Source organism: Pestalotiopsis fici (assembly GCF_000516985.1).
Source record: "Pestalotiopsis fici W106-1 unplaced genomic scaffold PFICI_Scf_2, whole genome shotgun sequence".
Taxonomy (NCBI): Eukaryota; Fungi; Ascomycota; class Sordariomycetes; order Amphisphaeriales; family Sporocadaceae; genus Pestalotiopsis; species Pestalotiopsis fici.
Window position 1 is genome coordinate 6045072 of NW_006917092.1, and position 14242 is coordinate 6059313.

General features: G+C 48.5%; 5 protein-coding genes across 5 annotated transcripts; 1 reads left to right on the top strand and 4 right to left on the bottom strand.

Annotated features, from left to right (window-relative positions):
* Positions 1-4: 4 nt before the first annotated feature.
* PFICI_04002 (uncharacterized protein) lies at positions 5-1159 on the bottom strand (the record flags this gene model as incomplete). Its single annotated transcript, XM_007832583.1, has 1 exon — positions 5-1159. One exon carries the CDS (start codon positions 1157-1159, stop codon positions 5-7), a length of 1155 nt encoding a protein of 384 aa, XP_007830774.1.
* Positions 1160-1252: 93 nt separating this feature from the next.
* On the bottom strand, positions 1253-1942 carry PFICI_04003 (uncharacterized protein; the record flags this gene model as incomplete). Its single annotated transcript, XM_007832584.1, has 1 exon — positions 1253-1942. One exon carries the CDS (start codon positions 1940-1942, stop codon positions 1253-1255), a length of 690 nt encoding a protein of 229 aa, XP_007830775.1.
* Positions 1943-3927: 1985 nt separating this feature from the next.
* On the bottom strand, positions 3928-4341 carry PFICI_04004 (uncharacterized protein; the record flags this gene model as incomplete). The annotated part of the gene is made up of 1 exon (XM_007832585.1): positions 3928-4341. The coding sequence occupies one exon, from the start codon at positions 4339-4341 to the stop codon at positions 3928-3930; it is 414 nt and encodes a 137-aa protein (XP_007830776.1).
* Positions 4342-6539: 2198 nt separating this feature from the next.
* PFICI_04005 (uncharacterized protein) lies at positions 6540-7667 on the bottom strand (the record flags this gene model as incomplete). Its single annotated transcript, XM_007832586.1, has 1 exon — positions 6540-7667. One exon carries the CDS (start codon positions 7665-7667, stop codon positions 6540-6542), a length of 1128 nt encoding a protein of 375 aa, XP_007830777.1.
* A 1606-nt stretch (positions 7668-9273) lies between these two features.
* On the top strand, positions 9274-11335 carry PFICI_04006 (uncharacterized protein; the record flags this gene model as incomplete). The annotated part of the gene is made up of 4 exons (XM_007832587.1): positions 9274-9369; positions 9435-9712; positions 9782-10549; positions 10618-11335. The coding sequence occupies 4 exons, from the start codon at positions 9274-9276 to the stop codon at positions 11333-11335; spliced, it is 1860 nt and encodes a 619-aa protein (XP_007830778.1).
* Between the last annotated feature and the right edge of the window lie 2907 nt (positions 11336-14242).

The following is a 14242-nucleotide window of genomic DNA, read 5'->3' on the forward strand; positions in this document are numbered from 1 at the left end:
CGCCTCATACGTGTCTCACCGTCTTCAAAGGTACTAACAGGTGGCTATCGTACTGACCACCCATATGGATAACGTGAGTACCAATGTTACGCGAGGTTTGACTCGGGGCCTGTTCAGTCACCCAGTCGGGTGCCCACAGGGTGGGATCACCAAGAGTGACAAAGGTTATGTTGTCGGCAGGCATAAAAGTAAAGGACTCTCGAGGAACTGGGATCTCAGCGCTGCCAAACGCCGGCCCGCCGATACTGTCTACGCCGGGCTCGACAGTGACTTGCAACATCTCTCCGGCGTGGATGCGCAGACCGAGAGGCCAGAGGCCGATATCGACGGGCACAATTTCGCCGGCCGAGAGCATTTGCTCCCCCTGGAACAACAACACAGGCTCAGATTCTGTAGACTTGTCCGTGTCAAGCTGCCGGCGGGAGACATGGGAATACTGGTACGCTGCCGAAATGCTTGTACCACCTTGGGGCAGCGTCCGCAGAAGAGCATCACCATTAGCAGAGACCTTTGTGACAGTAATGTAAAGGTCCATATCGTCGGATCCGACAGCCTCAACCCATAAGCGCAGCTTCATGTATCCAAGCAATTCGCTTTCTTCCTCCACCGGGATTTGGAAAATAGCTGACCCATTAACGGCAGCATACGAGACATTGGCTGCAATGGCACCCTGATCAGGCGACATTGTATTGTTGGGATGGAGGTACAACTGGGAAAAGGTGTAATCAGAGGGTGGCCATTCTTCAATAACACGATTGACAACGTCGGTACCATTGGGGTCGAGGAGAGAGACGCGGATTTGGGGTGTTTCCTCCCATCCATTATCGATACCTTTGAGGTAATAGTCAAAGTATTGTAGGAGCTCGCTCTGGCTGTCGTTTTGGTACAGGTCGTACCACTCGTGGCTGTTGTGTACGCGCAGCCACTTGTTTTCAGATTGGATTTTGCGAAAGCCTTCAAAGGTGCCGTGCGTATGCAGCACGTTTTCGTAAGACGCCACTACATAGGCGGGAATTTCAATGTTCTCGAGTCGGACGGTCTTGTCCTGCCAGTAGAGCGTGTTGTTGGGCTCGGCGAGCGACATTATGAGTGTATCGTCAATGAAATGGTTGCCAGCCTGGATCTCAATGAAAGCTTCGTTGAAGTTGAGCTGTGGCATGCCACCTCGAACAGCCTGTTCTCGCAAAACGTCGGTAAAGCCTTCCCAAGGTGCAATGGCAGGCAGGTGAGGGGGGCGTTCGGCGGCAATGAACTATTGCGAAATAGTGAGCCAGCTGTTGCCAGACATGCCGAGCTTGCCGCTGGACCATGTCTGATTGGCAGCCCATTCGATGAAGTCGTAGCCATCTTCAGCCAGCTGTCGGCCCCAGAAGGGAAAGTTGCCCGTCGACGAGAAAGCGCCTCGTGTGTCTGGTTGGAGGATGGCGTAGCCGTTGCACACCCACTCGGCCGGGTCGTTGGCCTCCCACTTCTGAAGTTCGGACAGGGACGATAGTGGTACGTTGTAGCGCCCAGGAATGTCGTCGAGATGCTGGTTGCCTGTCTCCTTGCCATAAGGGCTCCAATGCACAATGCCCGGGTAAGTACCATTGGTTGTAGGGCGAAAGATGTCGGCATAGATAGTGTTGCCGTCCCGCAGTGTCACGGCCACGTCACGCTCCAAAAGAATATCGCAGCGCAAAGACTTGGCTCCCTCGCGGCGTTTGGAGCCCTTTTTGAGTACAGCCGTCTCCGGCTTGAATCCGGGGTATCTCGCACGGGGAGTCTCCGGCGGCAGGAGGCGGCGATGCCATACTGGGTAGGTATCATCACCGTAAACCTTCTGCGTCAGCAGAGTTACGTTAGCTTCATAGGGAGCCGCGTCCTCCGCGTGCGCAACTGTGACCGCACTGGTCACGCCGACTGCAGTCGCTGCCCAAACAAGTGCTGTTGCAATACCCATGGTAAAACGCGTATACTTTGTAGTTGCTACTGGGGCTTCTTTGCATCTCACCTACAAGGAATCCATTGTCTTTATCAAATGGACGCGCTCATGTGCTTGCAGGCGTCGAAGCCGACTAGACTATACGTTTGTGGGCATGACGTATTCTTCAGCGAGACCCGACACGATGCTTGCCAGCAGCGACTCGTGGATCTTTTCCAAAATAGTCAGGAATGAAATGAGTTTCGTAAGTGCCAGGTGCTATAAGTAGTGCCCATGCAAAGACTTGTCCCACTCGCGCGAGCTCGGTCGAGTGTGGAGAAATGAATAGCCTGTTAATATCGCACCAAGTGCCGTTATATTCTCCCGTATTCTTGCTATGTCATCTTTTGGACTTGAAATTTGCAACATCCCGTCCAAGTCCGCGCTAATGTACCCAGACAGCAGAATGTGTGATACTAGTAAGATTCCACTCTCGCAGGTTGTAAGAGGGCGGGGTCGAGAAGTCGTGGAAGGGGGAAGGTTTCTGTCGGCTTGTCACTGATTGGCGACAGAATCCCCAAGATCAAAAAAGAGAGGGAGCATGGACCTAATATGACTTGCAATAATCAGCGTCCACAAAGGGCAAGTTATAGCTGACACTCAAAATCTGCTGTGTTCCAGCGAGCACATATCATGAATATGCACTCGTTCCTTCGTTCGATCCCTACGTTTTGGAACACGTTCTGGAAGCTCAGCTCTAAACAGTGTTTGTGAAGAAATATTAAACCAGTATTCACAGCAACATGGGCGAGAGTGGCTTTGGTTGACACCAAACTGATGTTATGGACCCTGTTATCACCTAAGGAAGCACGTGCTCCCCCTAGCCATACACCGCATACGCCTTTCCTTACAAAGCAGTGACGAATTATGGGACACCATATCCGACGAACCACGAGAATGATTTTTTCCATGTCCTTGAGCACACCAGCCTGTCAAGAAGCATGCTTTTCATGAGGCACCCCACCGGAAACAGCGACATGACCAAAGGAGTACCTTCTCAGCAAACAGTTGACAATGCCGCCCGCACCATGAAGAGCATCCTGCGTGCTTACAGGCACGGCAACTATCCGACAATTCAGACTCCACTTGTCACTCAGACTCAGCATGCTGCCGAATGCCTTAAATGGAAGATTATACGTCCGAGATTCCAGGTGTCGGCTGTCTTGGACTACAAGCCAGTTCATCACGTTCCTCAATAACTGATGCTCGAGACATAGAGGGTCCTGGATTGGACAATTACTGCCCAAGACGCCCAAAGTCCGGTGCGGGCCACGTGCAGAGAGAAGACTAAAAGTTGAAGGACGCAGTCGAGGTAAGAGGCCGGTGGAAAACCACAATGGGTTTTGCTTGGTATACCTCTGTACGTCATAAATGAGGCCGCGTCGCTACTCTTTGCCAACATTAGAAAAAAAAAAAAAAGAACTGAACATATACCTCCCGAGACGGAATGATGCAGCTATTGCGCCTGTAGTGCATGTATTGTGCATGGAGTGGGCCACGCCCAGAGTTTGCCAAGGACCGCTCTGTTGTTGATCGATGCGTACAAGACGGAAGTAATACTGTCGAGGTGTAGACGTTCGCCATTGTGAAGTCACTGCCTATTATGAGGCAATTTTGCACATTTATCACTGCTAATTTTGTGGGCGAAAAGCACGAACCGGTGTTTTTTTTTCCCTATCTGCAATGAATCTGGATGGACGAATATCAAGCCGAAGGAACATTGTCGCAACCTTACCACAGTAACTCAAGATAAAACGTTAACAGGTAAAAGACAATGTTTATTATACAGCACATAGCTATCCTCTATAAACGATGGTCGTTGACATCTTCGACCAGACCCTCTCCAGGTTCCGCGCTCGTCTCTCCTTTGACGCATACACATACACAGTAATTTCCCTTCGATGCCCACGTTTCCAGGTATACCGTCCTATACTTGTCTCGTTGGTACTCTCATTCTCTGCCAGTTAGGCAGAGGCGACGCAGCTTTCATAGCACTCTGTCTGGATGCTATTGGCGCAGCTTGCAGAGCATTCTGTCTGGCGCCTCTCGAGTTCGGTACTTTCCTCCTCAGTGCTCTCCTCGTCACTCTCACCCATGGCCACCTTGGTCACGTAGGTAACGCAGCTTCCATAGCACTCTGTCTGGCGATTTTCGAGCTGGGTGCTGTCATCCTCAGTTGACTCCTCCTCAGCACTCTCGCCCTCGTCGAACTTGGTTACGTAAGTGACGCAGCTTCCATAGCAATCCTCTGGTGTGCGGCTCTGGAGCTCGGACACGCTGCCGGTTTCGGTGGCACTTAGGCCATAGGGATTGGCGACAGGCAGTGCATGAACGGCGACGTTGGCGCTGGCAAGGAGGAAGACGCTGAAGGGACGCATTTTGGTAGTATGGAGTAGGGCTGGGTAAGTTGATAGGAAAGCTGGGCGGGCTAATAGGAGGTTTGGTAGTATATAGGAAAAATAAAGTCAGGGTGGAATGTGATTTGATTGTGTAAAGTGAGATTTTGATGCTTTGATACATTCAAAAACCAAAGATGCTCGAGGGCGTGTGCCTGTATATATATGTAAAAGAGACTCTACTATTGTAGACTGTTAGTAACTTTGTATGATATGATATGTTTAACCTTGTCAAAGTGTAGGACAAAATGAGGCGCTTCTCCACAAACTGATGTATAAGACCATCCAAGCTCTGTTGGTGTAAATAAATGAATGCATAGTAATACAACATCTATTACCCTATACTGATCATACCTTTCCCCCATTCTGTTTCAAGCAGTGCTGGCTAGTAAGTGGAGGCAGTGGAGTCGTGATGCGAACATACCAAAACGGGCCTCGAAGGCGGCGCAGCTGGTACAACACAGACACAGGCAACTTCAAGGGCGTCATACTCAACTCACCCCGTCACACGCATGCACTACCCTTGCAACATGTCATGAACACTCAAGCGTCTCTCTAGCCTCCTGAATGAGAGTCGCCCGCTAGTTCTTGAACGAAAACCATCACGCGAAGCCTAGTGTTTTCGGATTTTCGGTTTGCCAAAGAGCTGAATTCTCACCTACATTCCACTATCATCCGCCGCATCATATACGCGACACTAATCGTCTGCCGTGCCTTTGATTGTGGTAGCAAAACCTTTTCTCCTTAGGGTGGGGGCATAACGAACACAGCGCTGAATGTTTACTACGGCCCGACCCGCACAGGCAAATCGTGCCGATGCTCACGCCCTGCGACCGCAAATCATATGATATGTTTTATTCACAGATTCACGAGGCGGGAAGTAACTGAATAAGTGCCGGCAATCGCCTCGGCTTGGCAGTCGCTGTATCGCGTCAGCCTTAATATCAGCCCATTGCGGGCCTAAGCCAACAGCCCCTAGTCACGGTTGTCCTCGCCGAGTGTGCCGGAAGATCAGCCGCTCTATATTGACGAGCAATATACAGCAAGCACTGGATCGGAGCCTTTTGATTCAGGGTATAATCATCAACTTGGTTCTCACTCCTTCTGTTCCTGTTTCTTGCACGGAAGATTTACAAGATTTCCACACCATACAGAGGACCGGTTACGTTGATCACTAGAGATGCGACGATGGATCAAGAAAATAGTACATAGTAAATCCACCACGTCCGATTCAATGACCATGGCGCCGAGAATCATCTACCACGCGCTATGCTCGCCATTTATGTCAGTGATTGATGGTTTTCAATTTTCATCTAAACTAGTCCACGCGCTGCAGCTCATAAGATAGATTACCAAGGTAGCTCCGACAACTCCAAGGGCTGAACCAGGAGGATCTTTGCCTTGCAAGATTTACCTACGTGAATACCTACCTATGGATGGTCTGCCAGAGTGCCTATGCTACGCTAGCACAGCGCCCAGTCCACCGTAGCGATGGCGTTACTCGATTCAGGAAAGACGCCCCGCTCCGGCCTCCGGCCAGCTGACTACACCACCTACTAGGTACCGGAGCCTTTCTTCGCCAATCTTGGAACTCATTAGCGAAGAGAAATTTTGGGCTGCATTATGTTCTCATCGCCACTTATAAGGAGTAAAAGTCTCTATTTTTATACAAGGGGGACACCGGATATAGTGCTGCTGGAGCGCGGGCGCCGTTCAACAAGAATGTGTCAGAATCCTGCGAGCGCTCAAGCTATGCCGGCCATCGAGGTACTGGAGTCGCTGCTGAATTGATCAACTTCGAACCGGCTGACCAGGGCCACAGATGCTTTAGGTACCGCACAGGAGCTCTACATTCTTTCCTTCCCGTTTTTTGGCGTCCCATTATAATTCCTACGTCCCCCGGCTCAATAATTGGCGGCGTTATGGATCCTGAGCCTTCATTTGGTATCTCTGAACAATATTTACGAGCGCAAGGTATCATGGTTCTTTGTTTGTTTCATTGACTTAAGCTGAGGATATGATGGATTATCAAGTATAGGTAGCAAGCAGCACTAGCTGGATCGCTACAGCGCTGATAGACCCCTGTAAGGCACTGAACTCAGTGGAGTCTAGGCGCTAGTGTCTGCGACGCGACAGCTCAAGTGAGAGACATTATCCGAATTCAGTGGTGTTAGTTTGTTCTATCGCTTTTTCCAAACCAGAGGCGCACGCTCGGGGTGCAGCATCTGCAAGAGCAAAACAGGACCAGAATCTGTTTTGATAAGTTGCTCGACCCTGTTTCGCGCGGCATTGATGTTTTCGCCTTTGGCCGTCACCGGATCTACTCGCCAATCCAAGAATAGTGTCGCAATGGTTGCCACGAACTCTACTTGGGAGAATTTCTTTCCTGGACAGTCGCGAGTGCCATCGGACCAACCAATGAATGCACCACGTACGGGCATATTGAGATCCTCGTCGCCCGGCATCGACGTAGCGCTTGGCTTGATCCAACGTGAAGGTTTCCATTCAAGAGAGTCAGAGCCCCAGAATCTAGGGTCTGTCTGTACAGAGCCGTAACTTGGAGCAATCATGCTATCAGGTGGAATGATAACTGTCTTTTCGTTGATACTGATGGGTTGAGATTTGTCAGCTGTCCATTTAATGGATGGTACAACGGTATACAGGCGAATCGTCTCAAATATTATAGAGAGACACCGTTTGAGACGAGGGAAATCTGCTCTGTAATCCCATTCGGAAGGCTGTCGGCCACCAGCAACAGCGCGTATCTCTTCCGACAGCCAGTCTTGGACTTCCGGGTGCGCAGCCAAGAAATACAGGGCAAAGGTGAAAGTATGCGCCGTCGTGTCATGCCCCGCAAAGTTGAAAGCAAACATATTGCCATATATCTCTCCCTCAGTGAGGCCACCCGACGTCTTGGCTTCATCTTGGGATGCACGAACCAGCGATGTCATCAGATTGTGGTCTCGATCCTTGTTCTCGGCAAATGCACGCTTCTCTTCCTCGTACAAGTTGGTCATGTATGCCTGGAATGAGACGCAGGCCTCGTGAACCAGGCGAAGTTTGCGGGGCAACCAGGGAATCGCCAGAAATTTGGTTCCTAAACCTAGTATAAGAACTAGGTTTTCCAAGACAGTCTGTAAAGACTCTTTGTAGCTGCTAGATGGGCTTGTTGAAGGCTGCTGCTCATCATGGCCCACGAATTTGAAGGATTTTCCGAACCCAGCCCGAGCGAGTACGTGAAGGGAAAGCGTGCGCAAGTCGTCAGCGCTTGATGTCACCGACGTCTTTCTGGTCCAATAGGAGAGCATGTCGCTGGCCAGGCCAATAGCGGACGACCACACGATTTCATTGTTGTGTTCGTTGAAACAGTGGGTTGCGATTTTTCGCTGCGTCTTCCATCGCTCACCCTCAGCCTATGAACCCACACTCTTGTTAAAAAGAACCAACCATAGTAATATGCAGAGATGATAGTATAAAGAATCTTACGGTAGATATATTGGGCCCGAAGACATTCAAAATCTCTGTGATTCATTTTAGATTAGCATCATATTGGTGGACATATGCGCGCATTAGCTTGAGCTTGTATTAGATCATACCGTTGATGAAAACTGGTCGCGGAAAGTCAGTTCCCCTTCTATACAATGACACTAATGCTGCAGGGTCATTGATGTAAACCCAATTCTTAAATGGTGTCACCAAAACCCAGATATCTCCCATCTCAGTATGAGATCGATATCTATCTTCAACCTCCCATCCCCGCCAGTTGTAGCGGGTGAAGCTGTTATCGCCAAAAGGTAAGCGACGAAAGAGGGGAAGGACTCTTCTATCAAGGAGTACCCAAAATGGATTGAGTGGGCTAATGGGGATAAAGCGAATGGGAACGCCCATAGTTCGAGCCGATCGATAGTTCTGTAGCATGCGGATGCCGGTGCTGGTCAGCGTGGCAATCGCCACGACGAAAGCCACGGCCAGCAAGGCTGTCAACCCGGCCATCGGTAAAGGGATGCAAAGGGAAGAGCAATGAAATTGCAGTTGGAAGAGAGTGAGCGCTTTCGTCTTCGATTGCTGGTCTCAAATTATGGCAATCGAATTGAAAGCGCGAAAGAAAAATTTCGGAAAGATTGAGTAAAAATGTTGGCAAGCCGTTGGATACCTTGTCTGGAACGCCCAGAAAGATGGCGGGGCCGCACTGAAGAGCCGGTGTGTGACCAACCAAAAGCCTACAGGATGGATACCGGGGTAGGCGGCAGTGTTACTGCAGCCCACTTGCCCACATATGACCCTGGCTATGGTGTAGGTGTCCAAGCAATATCTCTGATTAGAAACCCCCATGTTTTGACAAGTCATGTCGCGGGAAGTACCTGCAAGTACCCATCACATCGCGACATGGGCTTTCTGGTCATAAATTATACTATAATGATCCTTGAGCGCTTTAGTGAGGCTGCATCGGACACCTATGCCATGAAGACGCGATCAGTCCCACAACGCCACAGCAGGAGCTCTGCAACTTGTCACTGCAATCTCATTGAGGTTGGTTTAACCTGACACTTCCAAGTATGATATGATGGAACCTCAACGGTTAAAGACGGATAGTCAACCCGTGGTGGAATGCTGATTGGTACCCCGAATACCACTGGCATGGTGCGCGGCCATCGGATCCATAATTTCTTTTCCTCAATCGACGCCTATGGGGTGTACAAGAGGCGCAGAATCCTCTCAAGTCTTCTTATTGACTGTAAGACGTTTGACAATACTACTACAAAAAATTGAAAAAAAAAAAAAAAGATACCACTTGCCGTGTACAGGCAGGTCTTACAGGACAAGCTTCATTTATACTTACCTCCAAACAAGAGCATCCAGCCTTGCTTCCTTCCGACCACATTGTCTCTTCCTCTCACGGGGATATTGCCTGCCATGGATGCTCTATCTGTTATTGGCCTGCATAGTAATGCCACAGACCTGAAATCTTCAGTCGATCTTTTCTATACCATGAGACTCAGAGGTTTCACTGTAAGCTGCATCATGATGTTTTTTACCTGGTCATTTCATAGGTTGAACTGACTCTAATGGATTAGATCCCAGGATTGCATTCCCTGATTTCTCTTGTCTGTCGCCCATTCACCGAATACTGGATTTCTACCAACAAATTGATCAAATGGCCTCTTGTAGGACTACTGGCACTACTTGCCACGTACATCACATCTTCGTTTCACTTCAATAGGGAGATATCCAGGAACAAGCAGTTCAATTCCAAAGATAGACTCCGAAATGCACCAGTCGTGCCTTATTGGATTCCAGGACTTTTCCATGGATTTGGCTTCATGAATCCTGCTGAGTTTCTGCTCAAGCTTCAGTAATGCTTCTTTCTCATCTCGCCATGACTTTTCAAATCGTGTTAGAGTGTACGGCTAACCCTCACAAGGAGACAGTTCGGTTCAAACACGCCTCTTCAACTTAAAGCAGGTCCATTCCGCTTTTTCTTCTACCAGAGTGCCGATGATATCAAGGCTGCATTCAGAGCTTGCAAAAGGACAGCGAACAAATCAACCACTCTTTTCGCGCTCAAGAATCTTTTTGGTCTCCCAGATTATGCCGTCAGGTTCTACCTGGACGACAATTCGGGCATGGGTCAAATACCACGCGCTGGGAGCAACGTAGCTCCGCATAATCGGATCAACTACCTCATAAATCTGAACGTGAAGAAATATCTGTCATCTGAATTTCTCAATGATTTAGATGAAAGGTTTATGGCGACATTCATCGATCATCTGGATACTTACATGATCAAGGATGATTGGACCGATTTCCCCGATCTGCATGCTTTTATTCAATCAGCTGCCATAAAGCCATGCATTGAATCACTGGTCGGCTCAGAGTTTCTAAAACTCAACCCCCATTTCATTCAGGATCTATTGGTCTTCCAAGAGTACACACCTGACTTTCTTCATCTTTTGCCTCAATGGATCATACCGAAAGCGTACAACGTACGAAAGCGATTGCTCGAAAGCGTCAAACGGTGGCATCAGCATGCGCACGAGCATTATGATTGCTCAAAGCTTGGCTCAGACGACCCCCTTTGGGAGCCATACTTCGGATTTAAGCTCATTCGGGCACGGGAGAATTACTGTATGAAGACAGAGAAAATGACTGCAGATGCTCGGGCCTCGGAAGATCTTGGCTTGATATTCACGTATGTTCCGTGCCCTTGTCCTTGTTCCTTCGCTTGTTCATCCTGCCGTTGCTGACCATTTATATCAGGTCTACAACGAACGTTGTGACTTCTATGTTCTGGTTTGTCTTTGAGGCACTCAAAGATCCGGAACTATTAACACAACTTAAGCAAGAAGTTGCCGAGTGTACCGCGAAAGAGGGCAGCAACGTCCAGATCAAAAAGCTCACTCTGCAGCCTTTGTTGCAGTCGAATTATGCAGAAGTGCTGCGCCTTTACGTCGCCGTGGCTGCAAGCAGGGTTGCTGAGTACTGTGACATAAACGTTGCCGGTTATTCCGTTCCTAAAGACAGCTATCTGGTGATGTACAGCCGTAGTTCCGCCTTTGATTACCCCGGTTGGGAACGAGCGGGTAGAAGTCTCAAAAAGCCACTCGAGGAGTTTGATGCTGAGCGATTCTTGGTCGACGCCGACTGGGTGCCTCCATCACTTGCTGCATTGCGCAAGGCGGAAAAGACAATGGCAAGAAATACGACCTCCTCCACTCAGAAGCGCTTTAGTGTTGAGGGGCTCTTGGGCCTTTGGTATCCTTATGGAGGTGGAGACCATATTTGTCCAGGTCGCCACTACGCAAAACATCAAATTATCATCAGTTTCGCGATGTTGTCCGAAAAGTTTGACTTCGAGCTGCAGGATCCAGAAGCATGTACGGTACTACCAAACATGAGATACGCACCATTTGGTGCTCTTCCTCCTGTGGGCAAGATTCCGTTTCGTTTGCGGAGAAGGGATACCGTGCAGAAATAGTATGGAGGGAATTTAGAGAAGTTGTACTTTTTTTTTTGGGAAACTTCCTAGCAAGTCCCGGGTCTATAGTGCACATACTTCTTTTCCTTCATTTTCTCTTCCTTTACCCATTAATTTCAATGTGAATTATGTCGTTTGTTGCGAACCAAGGCAGTCGCAGTCAATTACAGTGAAATAAATCATGATAGTGCACAGGGTAGAAGTATAGAATGTATGTCGATATAAACTAAGGCGTATCGCAAAAGCGGAAGTTCCATGCCACGCTCAGACTAGTGTGGAATGACATCTCGCACAGCATATGCTATCACCATCCAATCTGACCTATCTTTTAGAGCACATTCTAATTCCCTTGATAGTGGCGCTTACGAAGAAGTAGTGTGATGAGGCCGTATCGTGGAATTGAAGGTATTATTGAGGATGATTCTTCCAGGCTAAATAACTAACTACTGTGCGCATAACCAGGAATCAAAGCCCTTTCACAAGCATAATATCGCCTTAATGAGACTGTGCACAGGTCTTCACAGTCATTAGTGATTGGTATCATAACGTGGTAGTCAATTTTATTGTCCATGATGCCCCCCCCCCCCCCCCCCCCCCAACCCCCAACAACAACAACAACAACAACAACAACAAAAAACCCCGCCACCCACCAGAAAAAAAAAAAGAAACAAAGGAAAAAAAGAAGCGAGACGAAAAAAACACGCACGAACACGCACACGCACACAAGCTCCTACAGGACAACATAACTAATCTTCCCAGGTACGTTCGACATGAGCTGGTTTGTCATTAGTTTTCTGGATATTAAAACAATATTGGTATGAAACTAACAAGAGCATAAGTGACGACTGTGCAGGCAGATAAGCCTGGGGAAAAAAAAAATGTCAATCTGTGTTGCAAGCTCGGGAAAAAAAAAGAGGTAGTAAAAACGCGTTTCACGCACAGGTTGCTGAGACGGGGTGTAACCCACAAGACTCTCCAATAACATGCAGAATCGGTAGAGCTAATGGCGAAAGCAGGATGTGTATCATCGCAATGAACGGAAATGTTGGGTTTGGTAGAAGACTGGGGTGAAGTGTATCGAGGTTGATAGCAAGACCTCGCACTCTGCTAGGTACAGCCTGTTGGAAATGCATCTTTGAAGACAACGATGAAATATTGAGCCTGGTTCTTTTGTCGAGTTTGCGAGCCCGGCAATGTGACTGGAAGAAGATCCTGTTTCATTCATATTCTAAAGACCATACGCGGGTTTGTCGCGTATTACTATTGATGCCGAGCGTTGGTTGGTCGGTCCGTTTAGCCGCCATGATATATACACCCCGTGCATTTGAGTACGACATTTGCCATGCATATGTCCCGTTATTTCTAGGCCTTCTCTGCGTCGTAATGTCATGCGATGTATGGAGTGTTCATGCTGCAAAGCACGCAGTTGCAACCAGAACGTTCCTGCAAACTTTATCAACGTAAACGCCTACTACATGACATATTTCTCGCCCCCACCGGCCACGGTCCGGGGGGCTGGGCCATTTCGGGCGGTACGGATCGCGACCTCTCTTCCCGAAGCCACCCTAGCATCTTGCGGCCTAGTTCATAGGGAGCGCGATGAAGAACTGCCGTGGCTATTTTTGGCCCGGCAGGACTGTTAATAACCAACAAGCAACATGCATTAATATTTGTTACGCAATTTTTGGTTTGGGGGCCATAAACCTGGCGCAATCCGGTTCCGCCCGCCCGAATGAGCACTGTGATCCGGCCCGCAGATGCTGAAGAGCTCTCGTAGAGGTGTCGAAAGGGAACCTTGAAGACAAGTGCCTAACCTTAGCTAGGTACGCTAACCGAGGTGATGACCACTGTGTACCTGTGATTGGCCCCATAATTAACCGCCAGGCCAACCCTCCAAAACCCATCGACTTGTTTTTGAGGATAAGGCTACGCGTCAGCATGTTAAAAATGTGCAGAGACTTGTCGGAAATCCATATGAAGCAGCGAAAATGCCGATTCCAATACTACGGTAATAATGTGTTAAGAGGACTACGCCATTGTGTACTCTGAGGTCGTGTGCTATGTACCTAATTTGTATTGATCGAAAGAAGGGGAGCTTCAGGTAGTCCCGAGGTCCATACCTACCTATAGCAGACCTAATAGTCTTATCTGCACCTGGTGGGGGGACAAGCCCTGGTTCAAACCGCATGAGAACTGGCAATTATCACGAGTGAACGAAGGGAAACGTCGGAAAATTCTCCCAGAATTGTAATACGGTAGTGGATTGATATTTTTTGTCTACAGCTAACTCCCTCGCGATATTCCTAATAAGAGTAAATTCCCCGTTACTCAAGGTGCAATACTCAGTTATAGTCTCGCCTCTTACATGTAGCACCAACCAGCCCCCCGTGCTACGACACGCTGGCTGGCCGCAGCTGCCGTCACAATTTCTATTTAGGGAGGGAAAAAGCAACCTCAAGTGTACTTTTCTGTTCGTCCACGTACCTAGCTTTATCGACAGAGCCCGAATTTATTCACATCCCTTCAATCATATCCTAGGTTCCTATTAAATCCAAGTATTATTACTAAATTACTACCGAATCTCTGCGTCTCTTGTTGGGTAGCCTTCATGCCTTGCACGCGCGACCTTTGAGTAGCACAATCTGAAACCCACTCCGCTAATGTGCTCATGATAATGCCATCATGCTTTAGATACAAACCTGGGTTTACGGCTAGTATGCATAACAAAGAACACCATCAAATCAAAGTTCTTTTTAAGAAAATTCGAATATGTAGAATTCACTGAATAGCCCCTTATATTGCTTCGCGTTATACGTCCGCATAGTGCCTCAGTTCACAGATACCACTCTATGCCGCGTTGGGTTCAAATGTTCCTTCTTCTCTGCCTTCCCACGCGTCGTTCAATCC